Source organism: Rhea americana, unplaced genomic scaffold (assembly GCF_003343005.1).
Source record: "Rhea americana isolate MKP2758 unplaced genomic scaffold, rheAme1 scaffold_6, whole genome shotgun sequence".
NCBI lineage: Eukaryota > Metazoa > Chordata > Aves > Rheiformes > Rheidae > Rhea > Rhea americana.
In genome coordinates, this window is record NW_028186756.1 from 12,434,610 (window position 1) to 12,455,188 (window position 20,579).

Genomic DNA, 20,579 nt, shown 5'->3' on the forward strand with positions numbered 1-20,579 from the left:
TTTTTTTTTTGCACAAATAGCTTCCAAAATATGAAATACTACTTCTAGGATCTGGCGTCTGCTTTTCCTTGCTTATTGAAATCATGAATGTTAGTATGGTTTTTCCTCCCTCTTTGATTGCTCTGTTTCTGTTTGTTTTTAAATGGCATTCCTCCTTTTGGAGTTGAGTGAATTTGCCTGCAACTGCACTGAGAATTTCCAAACGCTGCCCTATAGGTTGTTGGCCAGTATGTCTTTAGGCAGACTGAGGCCGTTACCTTGTTTGTTTATCCTGCTTAGGAAAAGATTGAAACATCTGTATATCACAAGGAGTTATTTTAGTTAATTTCATGGATCTGAAGTGGTTAGGAAGGTGAAGAAGTTTGGAGCATGAGTGCTGACAGAAACGGTTGCAAAGAGGAGATTTGCCTGTTTGTTCAGAGTTTTGAGCTTTTTCTTATCTGAGTTTTATTTGGGATCATGAGCACTGATGCCCGCTTAACATATCATTTTACTTGCCCGCAAAGTAACCTTTCCTTGCTTTTATTCAGAACACTGGTAATTACTTAGAAATGGTAGCTCTGCATGTTCTGTCCATCTGTTAGACACTAATGTAGATGTTTAAGATTAGCATGCTAGTTCTGTTTTTAATAGCTTGAACTGTAGCGTGTTTGGCTAGTATCAACCTAGGTAAAGTTAATATACACTACAAACTTTTATGTATCAGCTGCTGAACTAATACTACTACTAAATTCATCACAGCTTGACTAAGGACGTTGCTTTTCCAAGTCAAATGTACAGCAAAAATCAATACTAGAAATATCTAGCATTGCTTTGTAAGTTCTTATCTTGATGTTAATGTTGTCTATTTTTGGACACTTTATTCAATTTTACTCTCTCCTTGTTTCGTATGCTATATATACTTCTTTTACACTCTGCAGGACAACTACATGTTTTTCTATACACCATTTTTGAAATATCGTTCTACTTACTCTGGATGTTACAATGAATTGTAAGGTAGCTGATCCAATATAAAAATATGTATTAGAATAACTGAAGCTCTCCTTGTCTTGGGCAATTTTGATTAATAAATTATAGTTTGTCACTAGTAAGTTTAATGATTTTTTTTCTTTCTATTTAAACTGCAGAAAAGATTGTGGAAACCCAGTCAATCTATTAAATTATTATAGTTCAGGAATTTTTTGGTTCATCCTACTTCCACTTAGCATAATGCCAGGGGAGGAATTCTCCACCCATGTTCCCTGAACCTCTGAGCTTTTGTAAACATTTGTTGCAGAATTCTTCTCAGCTCTGTATTTCTATAACAGAAATGTTTTGTTTGCTAGCTTGTCTCTACTCTCGCTTGTTTCTTCTCTGAGACAAGTATGTCATCTTCTCTACTACCAGGTCTCATTGTTTAAAGAGTATGTATGTGCCTTTTACTTAGCAAGTTAGACTTGGAGAACGTGTATTTCTCTTCAGGTAGCTGCAGATGGCCTGCTTTGCTTCTCCATGCTATCCAAAGCAGAGCAGTTTTCTTTCTGTGAGTTGGTGAATGCATTCAGTCAGAAACCCTTTTACTTTTACTTTTTCCAGAATGATCTTTGTTTTTCCTTTTAGTAGCTTCATTATTTAAATCAGTGGGTTAACAATACTGTTCAGTACATTATTTTTCTTCCATGTTTGTTAGAGTTGCCTCTTAAAATCTCAAAAGGCAAAAATATATATTTTTTTGTTTTTTTTAAACTTTGCTAACTAGTTGCCTAAAAATATTTGTGATGTGGTTTTGCCTGCTGATTGTGGAAGAAAAACTGATGCGTGTGTTTCGCTGTAGCTAATATTTGCATATGAAATACTATAGACATGATAGCCAACCACAGTATACAGAAAGTAAAAAAATCTCGGTGCAGATGTGATTGTTTTGACATAAGTCTGCAGTTGTTGGCTTAGCTTCCTGTGATGAAAGAAATGTGTGTGGCTGTTAAGCTGTAAGGCACCTTCTATTAAAATGTGCTGTCTGCTACTACAGGGCTCAACTGACACTGTTGTCGATGCACCTTTGCCAGCAGAGGCCTTGCAGATGCCTCCTGACTGACTGTCGTGGAGGCTTAGAAACCAAAGTATAAAGTACAAGAGAACAAAAAAATGTTGAAGTAATTTATTTTGTCCTTTCTTAGCTTAAAATGGGTTTGATCAAAGGCCCAGCTGACAAGATTTTTCTTTGGTGTACTTACCCATATGTGTGCATTCTCTAAAATTTAATCAAATTCCTAATTTTGTAACTTTAGTAATACTAGAAGAAGTTATAATACAATTCTTAACACAAGAAGAAGTTATCTTTATCTTTTTCTTCCCCATTTCTGTCTAGTTGTTTGTCAGTTGTGGCTCAAGGACTCATACATGTTTGTTGAACTGTATTGGGGAATTTTTTTTTTTTTAAGATGAAAATATAAGACAGTTTTTGGACTGATTTAAACAGACACTCTAGCTTTGGTTAAGCAATTAAAATAATTTTAAGAGTCTGTCTCAATAGGTACATTTTAGTGGTACTGTAACTTCCATTTGTCTGAATGACATAATTGAAAAGTGGAATTGGACAACAGGTTAAACTTTGAAGTGTATGCTTACAGGTTGGTCTCCTAGCTATACTGCTAGTCTAAAACTACTTCAAGCTACAAACCTGCATCTTCATTTACATGGTGATTGTTTTTGTATTGACATAGCAGCAGAATAGAAACTCATATATGTTAGCACGTGGTAATTTGGATAAATGTTTTTGATCCTTAATTTACATTAGGAGTTAAGCTGCAGTAAAACCATCTTTGGAGTCAGCTGAAACCTTCCAACTTCAATGTAGTTTGGAAGGGAAGGGGAAAGGTTGCAGTTGCGGTTGTGAAGTATTTTTGTGACAGAAATGAATGCACTGGTATGATCAGAGATGTCAACCATCTGAATTGTTTTTAAACTACTGGGAAAAACAGGTACAATTTCTTTGGAAATGTCTTACACTGAAAGAAGCATTAAAAGCTGGTTTATGGCCGAGTATTGTATCCGTGAACGCAACTGGAATATTTCTGATAATGAATTGGATGTAGCAATTCACCTTATTTTCTGTCACAAGCTTTAATTGTACACTGAAGTACTGCGAAGAACTAATGTTTTACTCAATTGTAATAAGATTTTGGATTTTATTAGTGTTCTAGTCTGTGGCTGTCTGTACTAGGTGCTCACTAGCTTCACAGAGAATAAAATCTAAGAACAAGATGAATGCAGGTGTGTAAGGAAAAGTGTTCTGTCCTCTCCCACTCCCCATTTTACTGGGGAGCTGATTATAGAACCTCAGAAAATGAGTTTTCAGTAGTGGCTGTAGTGCTGTGTGATGTCTGTGCCAGTTCAGTATCCATCTCTTGGGATCTGTACGCCCTCCCTAATAATACATGCTTAGCTATTCTGCTTTGGTGAGGGGAGTTTGGCTCATTTCAGAAATCTTTTGTATTTTATAGGAGAAAAAGATACCAAATAAAACAAGACTTCATGAAAATCAGACATTTTAAATCCAGGAGATTTTTTTCTTTTTTTTCCCATCTGAAGTGTTTTGTAGGCAGATTGTAGAGTACTGTGATTACTTCCCCGGGAAGTAAGCTTGTTTCGTTATTTTAATAGCTGACTTCTCTATAAAATTTATTGAATTTGTAGGTTCTGTATAATCTAGTTAGAGTAGACTATAAGCTACTTAGACCTACCTTCTTCACAAAGAGAAGCAGCAGTAGTTACGCAGCTCAGTAGTAGCAACTTTCTGGCTAGGCTTGCGTTCATATGTTATGTTGAAAATTAAATTTTTCTTTCTTTTTGGTAAACTTTGAGAAGTACTTCCTGGGACCTTTTTCCTAAGGTCTTAAATTTGGACTGGTACTAAAAATTTTGTGTAGCTGTCTTGCTCTGTCTTGATGGCTGATTTAACATGGCTTTTATAGAAGTACCTATATTGTATGTTACACTCAGTAGTTGCAAGGAATGTCTGGTGTTTTCTGTTTTTATTTCTAAATACAATATTTAAAATAGTTTTGTGCCTGTTGTAATGCACCCCGAGAACCTGTGTACCAAAACTTGGATAAGAGATATGAGCTCTGTTGTGTGAAGTGTTTTAACTGTAGCAAACTTGTTTATTCTGCAGTGTGTGTGTGTGTGAGAGAGAAATAAAACAAATAAAATCTGAGATGAGTTCAGAACTAGATGCACTTGGAGCCTTTCTACCTTTGTCCACCTGCACTACTTTTGGTTAGCTACTTTGGATCAATGTGTATGGTATTGACACTTAGAATTAGTCAAGCTGAAAAATGCCTTGAAGAAGAATTTTGTGTCTTATTGCTTATCATCTACTGATATACACTGATTGAAATCATACTATCATCTTAATATATTTTATCTACTTCTGGAACCACTTTGTAGCTATTATTCAAATCGTTCACTGGAAAAAGGAAGTAATTGGTGAACTGCCAAACTGTGAGGATTCTTTTGTGTTTTGTGGTTTGTCCCCTTCCTTCCCCCAGAAACTGTATTACTCTTGATAAGTTAAATTTCCATGAGTTTGAATCTTACGAAGAATTTTAAATACTACCAGCTAGTAAGTATCGTAATCACTGCATCAAGTAATGATGCACTACACTTTCAGATCTTAAAGAATTTTAGCAGTTATCTAGTATATTGTGCATTTGTCTAGCATATCAGCTACTAAAATGTCTTCCTGTGAAGAAAATTCTAGAAAAATATCTAGTCTTGGGAGGCAAGCCCAAAACTATTATACATGTATGACAAGTCTAAGTCAAGTCAGCGGTCCGTAATAGTTGTACGAGAGAGGGAAACTGATTTTTTTAAATAACATGCATATATTGACCGTACATATCATCGTTTACTTAGATGCTATTATAATCTGTATAACACTAAGCATCATTCAATCTTCTGTGGTAGGGTGGACTGAAAAACAGCAAGCATGAATGCACACTGTCCTCACAAGAGTATGTTCATGAATTGCGATCTGGAATTGCAGAGGAAAAGCTTCTTAATTGTTTAGAGTCTTTGAGAGTGTCTCTAACAAGCAATCCAGTCAGGTAAGTAGGAATTTTTGCTATGGTTTTCATTGTACTGCTTTTATTTGACAATAAAAAGATTTTGTTCGTTTGGTTGTCTGATCCCTTTGAAACTAGGGTGATTACAGGAATACTTCGGAAGTTTTGATTTTGGAAGTGTTAAGATGTTTGATTCTTCTGATGTGAGTAGTGAATAAAGCTGTCTAGCTTTGATATCAAGAAAGACATTGCTGAACTGTGAAATTCGGTGTCTGTAACCTGCAAACAGTTTCACGTATAAAACCAGGTAGTTCATTCTCAAGTTGTGCTTTGAAGTTTTTCTCTCTCTCTTTTTTTTTTTAATATATATTTATATATATATATATTTATTTAGCTTAAAATGAGCAAAGAACTGACAACTGAATGAGCTTAGTATACTGCCATTTGGTTGACTGCTCAATTTTTGTTTGTTTTAGTTGGTGGACCTTCATTGTATATGAGAGAACTTAGGGAACAGATAGGGTTTTGTTAGAGTTATACTGTGTCCCATCAATTGATAAATGTAACATTAGGAAATTTTGAACAGTTGTTGATAAATTTTTGTGTTTGAATGTGAGGCTTTAAACATAGATTTGACTCCCTGTTTTGTTCACTAAACACCCCTGAGATCTCTTAAAGGAGCCTTACAGAATTGTAGGAGATACATTTTATAAAGGGAGCTTTAAAAAGGTTTTATGTGAGCCCTTGGAGAATAGTCTGAAAAATCCTGTTCTCTTTTAGGATCAGTGTGCTACAGACTACCCACCATTCCTTAGTTGCCCTTTGGGGTAATGCATTCATTCTCTCTGGATCTGTGTCTGCTACTGTTACCAAAAACCTGCTGGATCTGTGTCTGCTGCTGTTACTGAAGTTGAGAGACTTCAAGGCCTAGTTATATACAACCCTACAGTTGTCTTTAGATTAATGAAGAGGTTTTGGTGAAAGTAGCTTGCAGCTTCTGCAAAGGACAGATCTGGCTAAGCTTTTTGTTTTCTTTTAATTTGAGAAGCAGAAAATAACCGTTTTTCCTGCTTTTCACTATAGTACCTTTTCTATACGTGGTATTATAAAATATACTTAGCCAGAATTGGCTGTAAAAACTCTATATAGGGAAATTTAAAAAGCATCTTTGTACATAGACTTGTTCTATTGCTATCATAGTTCTTTGATTTGTGTTCAGAGAATAAGTACCTAGATGATTCTTGTTTTCCTAGTCCTCTGTAATAAGCTGCAAAATGTTTGAACAGGACTACTTTCTGCATTGAGATGAATGGTTGTTATGAAGCTATCCTGATGCTCAACTGTTGTAAAGAGCAGTTTAGTAACCTGAACAGTAAAATTGAATCAATACTCTTTCCCCAATATAATAAGAATTTCTTGGGTTGAATTTTGATTTGGATGATTGTAGTAGATTTTGTTTCCTCTGTGGATGTGAACAGTAAAACAATTCTATACACAGTCTAGCTCTGGCTGATTGCCTGCATGTATTCCAGTTTAAACATGAAACTTCTGTTCTTAGACCCTGTCCATGTAGTTCATACTGTTTTATTTGAGAGAAGTATGTTTTGACTAAAGCAGTTAAAACAATATACTTTTGAGATACAGATAAAACTTGTCTTTTTATTGCTCTTGTTGCATCATTGTACCATAACTTTACTAGTATAGCTAAATGGTGCGATTTTTGTGCAATTTATAATAATTTCCTACTCTTTTGGTCAATTTATGGAACTCTTTCAAAGTTGTAGGCTTTTAGGAGGCTAGAAAGTTTTTATTCAAAGTGATTTCAGCTCCCTCCTCCAACCCATATACACAACCACAAATCCAAAAAAACAACCGCCCGCTACCCCCTGCCTACCTTATGAGAAGTAGGCAACTGTAACTGCCATAGCATAGGGAATGTGTATGAGTGGGGATCTGTTTCCCATTAGTTGCTTCCTGTGAAGCACACAGATGCCTGTTTATAGGCATCAGAAAATAATTCTCAGCACACTGGAAGTGGAGAAGTTGATTGCTAGCAATATTGAGGAAATTAATCATGGGAATGGACAAGTCAATTGTTGACAATATTGAGGGAGTTGATCAACTTAGTGCTTATAGTATGTGCAGAAAGATGACAGTTATAGTAAGTCAGCTAGTTCAATTGAACCATCATGTGGTTGATCTAATGTTTTGGGTTTTTTAACTGAACTGTAGAAATTCCATACTGAAATCATTATGGAGTATGAATAACATGCTTACAGTAGTTTCTGTACAAAGAGAATAAACAAAGTGCTCGTGTCTTATGTATAGCCATCTGATATACGTTGGAAACTTCTGTTCATATTTGTTGAACTAAGTAGTTATCCATTTAAGCAGATCATTACCACTAATCTGCTGAGTTTTGTGTTTATCTGTACTAATTAACATAGTTTTCCTGTGATGATGATCATGGAAAAAAAGACTTTTCAACATTGGTCATGCATTCATATTTTTCTTACTCTTGAGCTGTTCAGCTGGCACTGGAATAAATATATTTGAGGTCGTTATAGTTCAAGAGTTCAGTCATTGTATTTTGGCTTATGTATATTATTGTCTCTTAAAAAAAAAAAAAGAAAAAAGAAAAAGAAAAGTAGATGTGAAGGTTACAAGCATAGAACATTTGAGGATGGAAGGGGCCTGAGTAGGTCATCTTGTCCAACTGCCCAAAGCGATGCTAGCTATGAAACCAAGTCGAGCTGCTGAGGGCTTTATCTAAGTACAGACCTTTGCAGTACTCTACTCATTACAGGCCTCTAGGTACAACAAGTATGTCCTATTAACCTTTACCTCCTGGGCTGATCCAACCATTTTTTCCCATATCTAGTTGTCCACCCATGCAGACTATAATGTCCTAATCAGCTAAACTCTTTTCAGTTTTCCCATGTGACAGGACAAGAGGCAATGGGCAGAAATAGAACCATGGAAGGTTCCGTCTGAACGCGAGGGGGAATTTCTTCCCTGTGAGAGTGACGGAGCACTAGACTAGATTGCCCAGAGAGGTTGTGGAGTCTTCTTCTCTGGAGATATTCAAGGCCTACCTGGATGCAACACTATCTAACGTGCTCTAGGTGACCCTGCTTGAGCAGGGGGGTTGGACTAGATGCCCAGAAATGGCTTTCAAGAGGATTTGCCTTATGGTCTTCCCAAGGATCACAGTGACTGGCCTGTAGCTCTCTGAGTCACCCTTTTGGCCCTTCTGAAGCGGAGTTACACCAATTTGCCCTTCTTCAGTTGTAAGGGACCTCTACCAATCTCTACAACCATTCAAAGGTGATAGTGTGACCTTAAAGTGCTATCAATCAGCCACCTTTTTTGTACCCTTAGGCATGACCATCTGGTCCTGCTGGCTTATATGAGTTGAGTCCTGTTGAGTAATCCCTCATTTGATTGTCATCTGTGGTTGGTAGTGCTCCTGTCTGAACTCAGTCCCTAAGCATGAAAGCTTGAGACACCTTGTTGGAGATGATGGAGGCAAAGAACACGCTGAGTGCTCTCAACTGCGTCTGTTTATGCTGTTGCTAAATCGCCTGCTGTATTCAGTATTCTTGTTTTCCTCATTTATATTTAGCCAAGTTTGTATGTTTTACCTTTTGGCACAGAATTTGGTGAAAAGCATTATGGAAAGGTAAAGCTGTAGATATGCGAAATGTGGACTCAGAGAAGCTGTATATGAAGATTTCGTGCAGTTTAAGAGGAGATGGATGCAACCAGTGGTTGAAGTTGCAGCTTAGTGTATGATAACAGAGCATGGAATCAGTTGTTGTTCATCAGTGCTTTTAAGTTAGATTTCAGCATCTTAAAGAATCAAAGGCCGCAGCATTGAATGGTTCGAACTTTTCTTTCTGTTTGAAATCCTGGCAGGCCTAATATCAATGATAGTTTAAAAGAGGATATGCCATAACTGGGAATGCTGCATGGGAATAAACCAAGCTGGTTCTGTGAAAGCACTTAAATTAACAGTTAATTCTGAGTAATTGATCTGAGCAGTATACTCTTTGAAGTGGAAGTGCTTTAATGTAGCTGCTGTCAAAAAGACTATAGTTAATAAATGTGAATTGTGTGAGAGGCAACTGTTAAAAAAAATGCTTTTGAGATTAACGCAGAATGAAAAATATAAAATACAAGATGCAGGACTGGCTGTGAGTGAGAATACTAGAGCCATTGCAGGGAACGGATAGAATAAGACAACTAGAGAAAAGCCATCCTAACAAAACCAGTGTCAGTGGCCTAAATTTCACTATTCATCTCTGAATTGGGATTCTATGAAAAAGTGCTTAAACCACTCCTTTTACATAAGCGCTAGTAAAAGTAACTTTTAAAATTGCCGGTTTCTCTCTAATTTTAAGTTAACCAGGAAAAATTTTGATCTATAACTTCTATTATTGAATAACTGTTGCAATGGTTTGCTGCATTTCATTGTCTCTTGTCAAGTTCTCAAAGATCCCTTTAGAATAGTTATTGAGAAAATAATAGTTTGTCTAGCAGAACTTTATAAATTACATGAGCACTGTTTTAAAATAGTAATTCATTGTGGGTTTACATTATTTAGGTTGTTGTGGTGTTCAGAATGCAAAAAAATTTGAAGGTTCTATTATTCTTTTTCAGAGTAAAAAAAAAAAAAAATCTGGATTGGTTGTAGTGGCCTCCCCTCCCTGCTGCTTAATCATTTCAAATGAAATGGATACCACAGCTGTTCAATTCTTGAAAGTGCCTGTAAGCTCTGGGAGAGTTTGTGCAAAACCGAAATGACTGGTGGGAGACTACTTTTTTTTTTTTTTTTTTTTTTTGGTAAAAAGCATATAACTTGGTTTACTTGAAGAAGAAAAATGCTGCGTCAGTGAATGTCATTTTGATATGTAATTGTTATAGATATCGATGCAAATACGTAGGAATTCTGCACTTCTGTTCTTTTAAAATTACAAGCTCTTTCTGAGAGAAGTATGAACACTTTGAATGGAATTTTGATCAGATACGACTGACACACTACAGACCCCCAATGTATAGTGTAGACAAGGAAGGAACAGAAGACTTTGCATAATAGATTAGTGTTTTATTCTTCAGATATCTGAGATGGTATAAAATGATTTAAGGCTGAAAGAGCTGGGCATGTTCAGCCTGGTGAAGAGAACACTGATGAGGGGATTTTATCACTGTGTATCAGTATCTGAAGGCAGAGTGTCAAGAGGATGGGGCCAGACTCTTCTCAGGGGTACCTAGCGATAGGATGAGAGGCGGAGGCACAAGCAGAAACACAGGAGTTTCTGAGCATGAGGAGAGCCTTCTTTCCTGTGAGGGTGACGGAGCACAGGAACAGGTTGCCCAGAGAAGCTGTGGAGTCTCCACCCTCGGAGATATTCAGAAGCCATCTGGAAACAATCCTGGATAAGGCACTCCAGGAGATTATGCTTGAGCATGAGGGTTGGACTAGATGATGTCAAGGGATCCGATCCAACCTCAACCATTTCATGTGCAAGGGTTTAATTAGCTAAGTGTCTTATAAACATCTGTCTTATATGATGAAGAACACTGCTGAGCTTTTCAGTGCAATTTCCCCCAAATCTGTCTTCAGAAGCTCTGGATGGTTTGGAGGTGAACATATGTCAGGTGTACCTAGAATACAGTTTTAATTTAAATGTTGCTTTTGCTACTTGAATGCTGTGAGATGAAACCTGCAATAGTTTCCTAAGACTGCAGTTTTGGTTATTAATAAAAATATTTCTACAGAGTATTGCTGTTAGAGCATCACTTCTACTTGGTATAATATCAGTGTAAAAATATAGCTAAGGTAGCACAACACTTAAATGTAACATGCTTTCCCTGTGTACATTTATTAATTTTATGAGAAACTTTTTATTTAGAAATGCTTGAATGGGGATATCTGATATTTGTATTAGGATTAGTATAGTTAAAATTTGGAGCTATTTTAACTTTTTATGAGCTTTATATGGCATAGCTGGAAGTGTGGCTGTGGCTAGATAGAAGTCTGCTATTAAGCTAGGGCAAGAATTCATCTTAAAAAATTAACAATTCCTTAGTAAAATAAAACCTTTGAGGCAAACATTTTTAAATAGCATCTGTTCCATATTTTTTCTAATTTGAATAATAAACAGTAGAAATTAAAGACAGATGCTGGCTTATATTGTTTGTAATATTGACAAATATTAAATCCGAGTTGTAATTTAGCCTTGAAGTTTACATCCTGTTTGCGGAAACACTGGACAAGATAACTTGGTAATAGAATTGATAATGTGCTACTCTGCTGGGTTTTTTTGTTTCTTTTCTTTTTTTTTAAAGAGGATATTTTCAGCTTTTGTTTACAGAAAACTTTTTCCAGTTGCAGGCCTGAGAGCACTTATTGTGCTTTTGATAGTCCTGTATGCTGTAACTTTATTGGTAAAGTATTTTAAAAGCTCTGCATATTAGATTTGCTTGGTACGTGCAAGTTCAGAACAGCCATATCAAATTTATTTTGTAAGAAAACTTTCTTTTGAAAAGAACTTTTTTTTGCATATTTAGGGTAAAGCAGTGCTACCTACTATGTGTCCAAGATCAGCTAACTTTAAAGTCACTTCAGTCTATGAAAGATGTCATGCGAATTGCTTATTAAAAAAATGTTTATGCTCCTGCTTGAACACTAAGTATTATGAAATGAATTGGCTATTAGGTAGGCTTTACGATGGCCATTTACCATGAGTTAAGATGTCTGAATTAATACTGTCGATCTTCAGCAGTCTTGAGACTACTTTGAATTGACAAATACGCTTCAAACGCTTGTAAAGATAAACTACTGCATATAGTCATTGTGGCACACAAGTTGTGAATGTCCTTGTTATTACTGCAAGCACATTTAGAAATGATGGTGTTTAGCTGTTGACTTGAGATTATGTAGTACTGTTTCTGCAAGAGGAAAGAGTATGAACACAGAATATACATTTATAATATATCTGGTGATATTAATCTTTCAGATCCTATGGTGACTGATGAACATTTTTCATCCTAGATGATGGCTACAGTGAGAATTTTGTTCCTTCAGTTATGAGTATGTTTGAGGGAAATACCTTTGTACCCTGTTTTCAAAACTCTGGTTGAAAAAAAGTTTTAACACAGTTTTAACAATTGACCCATTTGCCATCACCGTCAATGTAGCGATGTAATCAGTTTTTTTTCTAGCTTTTTTTTTGGAAATATATTGTTATTTGATTTTACACAAAATGTGCAATGTGTTGACTTTAGGACAGTGTGATTTGGTAAATACTTTCCCAAGAATATTTTTTGTCTGAGGCAATTTAAGGGAAAAATCACTGTGTAGGTACATGTTTGTGTGTACAAGTGTGTGGGGGGCAGTACTTGTTTATAAATAAATGTATAAATATACATGTACATGGTAGCAAGAAATACCACCATGTTGCAAGAATGTTTGTGTGTGTGGTTTTTTTTAAGCAAAGTATAGGCTGCATGTTTGCAAGTAATGTCTGCAGTAGATTCTCAGGTGATTACATCTTGCGTTTAAAATACTTGACTGCATTATGGTTGGGGGATGACTAGCACTCTTTTGCCTCCAACAGCAGAAGTATATGTATGTTTTTGAAGTACTCACTTTTGTCAAGAGTATATAGCACAAGCAGTGCTGTTCCAATTTCATGTTTTTCAACTAGTAGTGCTCACAGCAGTATTGCTGCATTGGTATGCTACTATACCCAGGTTAGTTTACCGTTCTTTCTCAGCACAACTTATTAGCTTCAGGTAAAGAATGTATTCATGTGACGATTACAGCATCTTAATCAGCAGCTGTGTTCTTCCATGGAACTACCTCCTTGCATAGTTAACTGGTGAACACAAAGCAATACAAGTGGACATTTTCCATTTAGTTAAGGCCTTAGTGTGTTGTAGAAAATAGAAATGATCATGCTGTTTCACTCTGCAAAAGCAGACTGTTGGGGGAAGCAGGAGTGGGAAGCTTTTGTGGATCGTGTGTGTGATGATCCACATATCAGAAATGATCAGTATGATCATTTCTTGCATATATACAAAATCCTTGTTAGGTCAAGTCTTTCAAAAGATACTTGCAGCACAACTTTCATTGGGACTTAAGGGGTGCTTTGGTCGTTCTGAGACCCATTATAAAATTTTCAAAGGAAAATTTTTGGACTGTTCTAGTGATGTCATACTGCAATATTTATTTTCATTTATTTTACTAATTGTGCAATAAATGTACATTTGATTTGGAAAGATAATTCTACATTACAGTGAAGTTCAGGTGCTTTGGATTTCCTGTCACATTTTACCTATTACCTTATTTACTGATTTTTACCCTTACTTTGTAAATTACTTTTAAATTAGAAGACTTTGGATTGTTAGCCATGTGGTGATTGAATCTTTTTGTTACTACGCTCTCTAGTCCTACTAACAGTAGGACAGCACTTTTTCCTTTTGTTGCTGTCATATGAATGTTATGTATCAAATATCCTAAAGTATTTGAAAAATGAAGGATATTGTATTCGTCCTTTTGTAATTTAAGGAATATCTATGCGTCTCTATTGCCATCTTCCCCCTACCACCTCAGTGCATCTTGTCCCTTTGCATTCTACTTTTGGTTTCCTGTAGATGTTTGATGCTGGCACTATATTTAACTTCTTGCAGGACTGTAATATGCTTAATTTAAAGTGCTTTATTGTTAGCAAATACTTCAGAAATGAATTCACTTACCTTTTGTCTATCAACACTTGCTCACAATGAATTACAGCTTCTTTTTGGCCTTGTGCTAGGGGCTCCAAAACATCTAGCTGGAGCTACCCATTTGCATTAACAGCTGATTAGGTCTTGCTGGAAGGTGGTATTTAAAGCAGTGTGTCTGAAGTGATGTGTTAGCAGTATTGGACACATAACTTTGAAAGTTTTACATTTGATTTAAAGATAACTAAAAATTTTTTTCACTTCTTTTCTAGCTGGGTTAACAATTTTGGACATGAAGGTCTTGGACTTTTATTAGACGTACTGGAAAGGCTTCTGGACAAGAAACAGTAAGGACTCAGATCATTAGAATAGAGGGAGGGGGAACTTATGAAGATGGATCACACTTACTTTATTTTCTTCCTTCCCTTCAAGGCAAGAAAGCATTGATAAGAAGAATCAACATAAACTTATCCAGTGCCTCAAAGCATTTATGAACAACAAAGTAAGAGAGAACTTAAATTTCAGATACTTTTAGCATCACTGTTTTCAGTAGACTTCAGGATCAACTAAGATGCTGAATCTCAGAAAAAGGAGGGAATTTTTTCATATGTCCATTGTCATCTTGCTCTTTGGAAATGTAGGTCTCAAAGTGATGTACAATTTTTGTTGAGAGTCTTGTTCATGAATCTATATCAAATATTATTCGTATAGAAGTAAAACCATTTGGCAAACATGATCATGTGGATTGAAGGTAAATGAATTAGGGAAATAACTTATGAAATATGAAAAATATTTCTTTCTAAAATAAAATAAGAACTGTATTTTACTCTTATGTATAATGAGGTTATAGAAGAGCTAGTAGGAAATAACTTTTGAAATATGTTATTGTAGACTAACTTGGAAGTATATACTGTTATTTCCCTTAAAACCTGTTTTGGATTCTTTTGAGTACATTTTTTCCGTTGTGGTTAATATTTTTATACTGCTTGTATTTTGGCTCTCCAAAAAAACTCTAAAATGTCTAATTTTTATAATAATTAACACCTAATTTCAATTGAGTTTGAGTATTGTTCTTAAAGTGGTAGATGGAGAATAAAGGATTTAAATCGTCTAGGTTAAGGTGAATCTAATTTGTTTTTAGTGTATTACTCGTGTTCACTAAGCCTGTGTAAACTGCTTTTAGAAGTTGATTTGTTAAACTCATGACTTAAATTGTTAACTTATTTGTGAATTATGACTTTAACTCATAACAAACTCAAATGTTGTTCATAATGACTTAGCTTTCCCCCACTGCAGTAAAGTTAACTCTATATTAAAGTTACTTTTAACTACCGCTGTTCAGTTTATTAAGGTCTCAAACACTTACACAATAGCTTACTGTAGCACTGAATGCCTGGGGTTTTTATTTATTTATTTATTTTTTAACTCCTGGTTATTCCTACACATACAATGTGTAATTGCAAACAATGTTCGATCCTGAGCATCCTGTACTTAATGAAAAAAAAATATATTTTAAAATAAATGCAAAAGCATAGGTTTTGAATTATCAGTACATAAAGTGAAAATAGGATTTGCAGTAAATGAAAGGAAGTATTTCTTTAAAGAGAGAGTTCTCAACTTTATCAGCCAGTGAATGAAAAAGTTACTTTGAGTTGCCAGGGAAAAAGATTTGTGTCCTATTGTAATAGTTAACAGGGGAAAAAAACTATTTTTTCATTCTGATGAGATCTTTCAGGTATATTTAAGAAATAAAAACTGTAGTCTGTCTTTTGGGAGGTACCTGATTTTACAAGATACCTTCCTTAGGAACTGGGTCTTTTTGTCAGGAAAAGGCCTTAGATTTAAGATTGGGAAGACTGACTTGTGTTCCCAAGTGGTAATCGCCGTAAGGTTTTAGTAGTAGAACATTAGCAAGTTCATATGGAAGAGTATGTGTGTGCATGTGTGTAACTCAGAGATGATGGTGAACATCTAGGGCAAATACAGTCTTTTAATTAAAAATTTTCTTTTTATTTCTAAGTATGGCTTGCAAAGGATTTTAGGAGATGAAAGAAGTCTCTTATTGTTATCAAGAGCAATTGATCCAAAGCAGCCTAACATGATGACAGAAACGGTGAAAATACTTTCTGCAATCTGCATTGTTGGGGAGGAAAATATGTGAGTAAGATATTGAAATGAAATACTTCTTGAATGCTTGTGAGGTGTCAGTTTGGTCACAGGTGAGATGAAATTTGCCTGTTAGGCGGTAGGGGGGGCAAGGCAGTTGTAACCACTTAGTGTTTACAGTCTTCTTACTCTTTTATACTGCTTTTGTGCTATTTCCATTTTTAATGAAGAGACGTTCAGCTGTTCCTATGTATTAATACAGTATTAAATCATTAAAAAAAAAATAACGGAAAAGAATGGACCTAAGCAGAAGGTGCTGAAGGATTATAATTGCTTATTGTAAAGAAGAGAGAACTTAATGAGCCATAAATGCTTGCAGAAAGCAGCTGAAAAGAGAAGTTGTTTCCTATATCCATTATTTTATATATCTCTGAGTATGCAAAGGAATAGTAAGCTTTGAATTGTCGCAGTGAAAGCGGAGGGTCAACTTGAGGGAGAAGTGTTCTGATGTTGTATTGAGTTGATGGAATGGGTTGCCACAGGAGGCTGTGAGCTGTCTCTCAGTTGAACTGAAGGAGAAATTAGAACAACAGAAAGTTAGTCTGGGACCTAACATAATCCCATTAATGATCTTACCCATTAATTATCTGTCCCATTAATTATCTTATCCCAAGGAGGGGAAGATGAAGTAATTATTTTTCTAAGTGACTGGTATGACACTGCACAGAGGTTTGTCATTAGTTTAAAAAATTGTTAAAAAGGGGAAAAAACTACAGAAATAAAAAATGGGTGAATCTTATCAGAGCATCTTCTCTCTACCTAAGCATAACTAATTTGGCCAAGTCAGAGTTTGCATTTATATGTGAAGTTTTAAATAATTCAAGTTATGGAATTAACTTATGTGGCTCATATCCATGAGCTTTTTAAAGCAAAGATCATCAGTTAATATCTGTACTGTGAATTGTTGAAGCTGTTAGTTTACTGAAGGTTCAAAAACACAAAATCCCCTTGTATACAGTAAGTAAATCATTTTGGCTTCTGAAAAGATAACTAAAACTCCCAAATATCAAACTTTTCTGCTTGTACCAAATGTACAGCATTGCAAAGGCAGCAACTGTTCTTCTCTGAACATGTCTACTTATTTCTTAAGAGTGTCCCAATAGAAACTTACTCCTCTTGTTTTAACTGTAAATTCATGGATATTTTAACACTTCTTCCTTGATTTGTTTTCAGCGTAACATAATAAATGTAGGTAAATGCATTTAAATCACCTATCAGTGTACTAAATGCTTGAATTCTGTAAACAGTGGACTAAGTTTCTTCAAAATGAGAATGTTAACTATAGTAAGCTTTTGACAGTTTATCTTTCTGTGTAGTCTTGACAAACTTTTAGGAGCTATAACAACTGCTGCTGAAAGGCGCAACAGAGAGCGGTTTTCACAAATTGTTGAAGGGCTGGAGAACCATGAATTTTTACAACTGCAGGTGTGTTGACTTTTCTTCCTATATACTTTTTGATACTTTAGAAATAATGTGAAGTAAAAAACACTGTATATGACTTGATTTAAGAATTATTTCCTAGCAAAGTTTAGTTGCACTGTAAGCTAAAATATATGACACATTGTACCACATTCTCCCCCTTACCCTACCCTCACTTCTCATTCCTCTATTCCAATATATCATTTTCCTGCCATTCATCCTGCCAACCCCATTCTGATGTTTTGCCCCCTCTCTGCCAGGTATCAACACCTCCGACAAGTAATCATGCTGCCCTTCGAACACATCATGCCTCCACCATGTATTGCCCCTCCCATTCCAGCATTCCCCGTGCCATCCTCTGCACCTTATCTCTTCCCCCTCCATGCACACTTATCACTCCCTGATTCCAATATATCATGCCCCTGCCACTTATCACTCCCCCCTCTTCTTAACATGCCCCCATTCCGACATACCACCTCCCTCCCTAGCCATGCATCATTCCCCTATCACTTACTGTATCACACCTCATTCCTACATATTTCAACCCTCCTGCCACTTATTATGAAATTTTCCCTGTCAGCCATATATCACACTTCTCCTGCCACTTATCACGCTGCCTCCTTACCTATCATTCCCATCCCCCAACTTAAGCCCCTTTCAACATCTTTCCCCTCTTTGTGCTCTTATTAGGCCTCTATACCACTTATTATGACCTATTATTATACCTTTCCTCTACCAATTTTTAGACTCCTTTCTGGCATATCATGCCCAATTTGGATATAACATGCTCCCACACCGCTTGCCACCATTTCCACATATCATGCACCCTGCCATGTATCTCACTGCCTGACGTATCACATCCCTCTGCTTATGCTCCCATGACATGTCATTTCCCCACATATCATGCCCTTATTCTGACATACCATGCCCCCTATTTATTAAGCCCCCTCACCGTTTATCATGTCCCCTCTAGCACTTATCGTGCCTCTACGACACACATTGCATCTCTCATGTATCACACCATCCCCTACTTACCAGATCTCCTACCACATATTGCACCTCACCTGCATATCATACCCCCGACACATATTGTGCCTTTCCCACACATGATGCCTGTCTGCACATATCACACCCCCAACTTATCACTCCCCATAGCACATATTATACTCCCTGTGACATGTGACATGTTAAGTTACCTGTGACATGATGTAGCATGACACATGACTTGTGACATATGAAGTTGTGTTGTCTCATGTCATGTGCTACATGTCATTTCAGGTGTCGTAATTCATGTGCTGCATGCTACGTGAGTCATGTCATGTGACAAAACATTACATGACATACCAAGTGGTGCAACATGTAATGTGGCCTGTGATCTGATGCATCACACCACATGCCAAATAACATGTGATATTGTGTGATGCCACATCACACATGGTGTGTGATATCGGACATCTCTCATGACATGACACAGGATATGGACAGGTCATGTGATATATGAAACTTGACATGTCACTTACATGCAGTGGCATGACATGATACATGTGACATGACCATTGGCAGTTGATGTGACATGATGTTTTGTTTCACCTGTTGCCTCATATCATATCATGTCACATGTGTTATTTCATCTGTCAATTCACATGTCAGGCTGTGGCATGCTATGAGTTTTGCCTCATGTCACATGTAGAAAGTCACATCCTGCGTCATTAGCCATATGTTTTATCATAACTGCTTCTGTAGAGACAAAGTGCCTGAATATCCTACTGAAGAATGACTTTGACTTGCTTTGTTTTTAGAATACAGTCTTTATAGTCAAATTTTGTATTCTTAAGTGCAAGATTTTCATATAGGTGAGGTCTCTATAAATTACACTCTTATCTGCTTTGAAGTAGTGTTGTAGGAATTCAGGTAGTACTTTTTTTTTTTTTTTAAGAATCAATTTATTTGCAATTTCTGCAAAATAAGGTTTGTATTCTACTTCAAAATTTGTCAGTTTTGAAAATCTCAGCCAACAGTAGTTACCTAGAAACATAATAGTAAAAGTTAGATTACATGGAAGTTTGCAACTTGGAACTCTTTGGTACGTATGTCATGAAAATTCTTCTAGCTTGTAATGTGGAGAAACCCACATATGACTCAAGTATAGCAGTCAGTAAAAATTGAATTCTGTTGTTTATGAGTAGAATTATACAAGCCATAAAGTATACTTGCAAAATTTCTTCTAGTGCTTTTAAAGTGTTATCTCATAAATAAGCAAATTATTTGTTAATACTAACAGAATGGACATTGAAATGTAAATCAAAATGTTTGACAAATATCAGAGGCTATTAATAGTGGAATTTCTGAAAACCAGACTTAGAGGAAACTGAGATCAGTATTTCTTTTTGCTTATGATAAATCTTTGTGTACTGTTTTTGAAAACATCTTTAAAGTGATTTGTTGCCTTTATTTTGGTAATTTGTAATACACGTAGGCGTTACATCTTAATCTTAATGTTAGATATTAATAATAGTATTTGTCCAACTAATGCTATTGCAAAGGAAATTCATTTTGAAGTCTTCTCCCACTATGTGATCCCCTTGCTAAAAACACTTGCACTTGAGTAAAGGTACAATTGCAAGACTCATTAACTTGTTTCTGACAAAAACGTTCTTTACTTGTAAGGTATTAGCACAAGCCATTAAGCCAGAGTCTCTTCTGGCAAAAACAATCATAGCAGATGGCACCTCTTCTCTCTATTAATTTCTGATTGGACATGTACTTTGCCTTGTTAAGTCATGTCATAGTAGTAACATGACAAGAGTCATTCAAGCAAGCATGATGACACTACATTTTCTGATGATGCAGCTATATTAAGGGAGTGCCTTTTAAAGTGACTTTTGATACAAATTTAAGACTTCTTAAGGTGTTCCACTAAAACTAAATAGTGTATGTAATTAAAACTGGAAGGGAGTTTTTATCTTTTTTTTATTTTTATTTTTTTGTCCAGCAGCTATAGATTGTTCCCGCCCCACCCCGCTACTTCTATTTGCAGTTAGCATCTTTTACCAAACTGGATATTTTCCTGAAGTCCCATTGTAGTCTGTTAATATGCATCAGCACTTTTGACCTAATGCTATTGTCCACCTGTTTTAAAATAAATCAATTAAAGTGCACAGCTGTTCAATTAAAGCCTTAGCTAGTAGCCTGAGACTTCAGGTGTTCTGCAAAAATGCT

At 35.9% G+C, this 20,579-nt stretch overlaps 1 protein-coding gene across 1 annotated transcript in view; it reads left to right on the forward strand.

Annotated features, from left to right (window-relative positions):
- The window catches only part of DIAPH2 (diaphanous related formin 2), a 234,430-nt gene that overhangs the window by 10,044 nt on the left and 203,807 nt on the right, over positions 1–20,579 (forward strand). Inside the window, exons 6-10 of the mRNA XM_085319734.1 lie at positions 4,948–5,087; positions 14,048–14,122; positions 14,208–14,277; positions 15,796–15,932; positions 17,258–17,366. Coding sequence (XP_085175860.1) covers positions 4,948–5,087; positions 14,048–14,122; positions 14,208–14,277; positions 15,796–15,932; positions 17,258–17,366 — 531 coding nt within the window. The remainder of the gene's footprint in view (positions 1–4,947; positions 5,088–14,047; positions 14,123–14,207; positions 14,278–15,795; positions 15,933–17,257; positions 17,367–20,579) is intronic.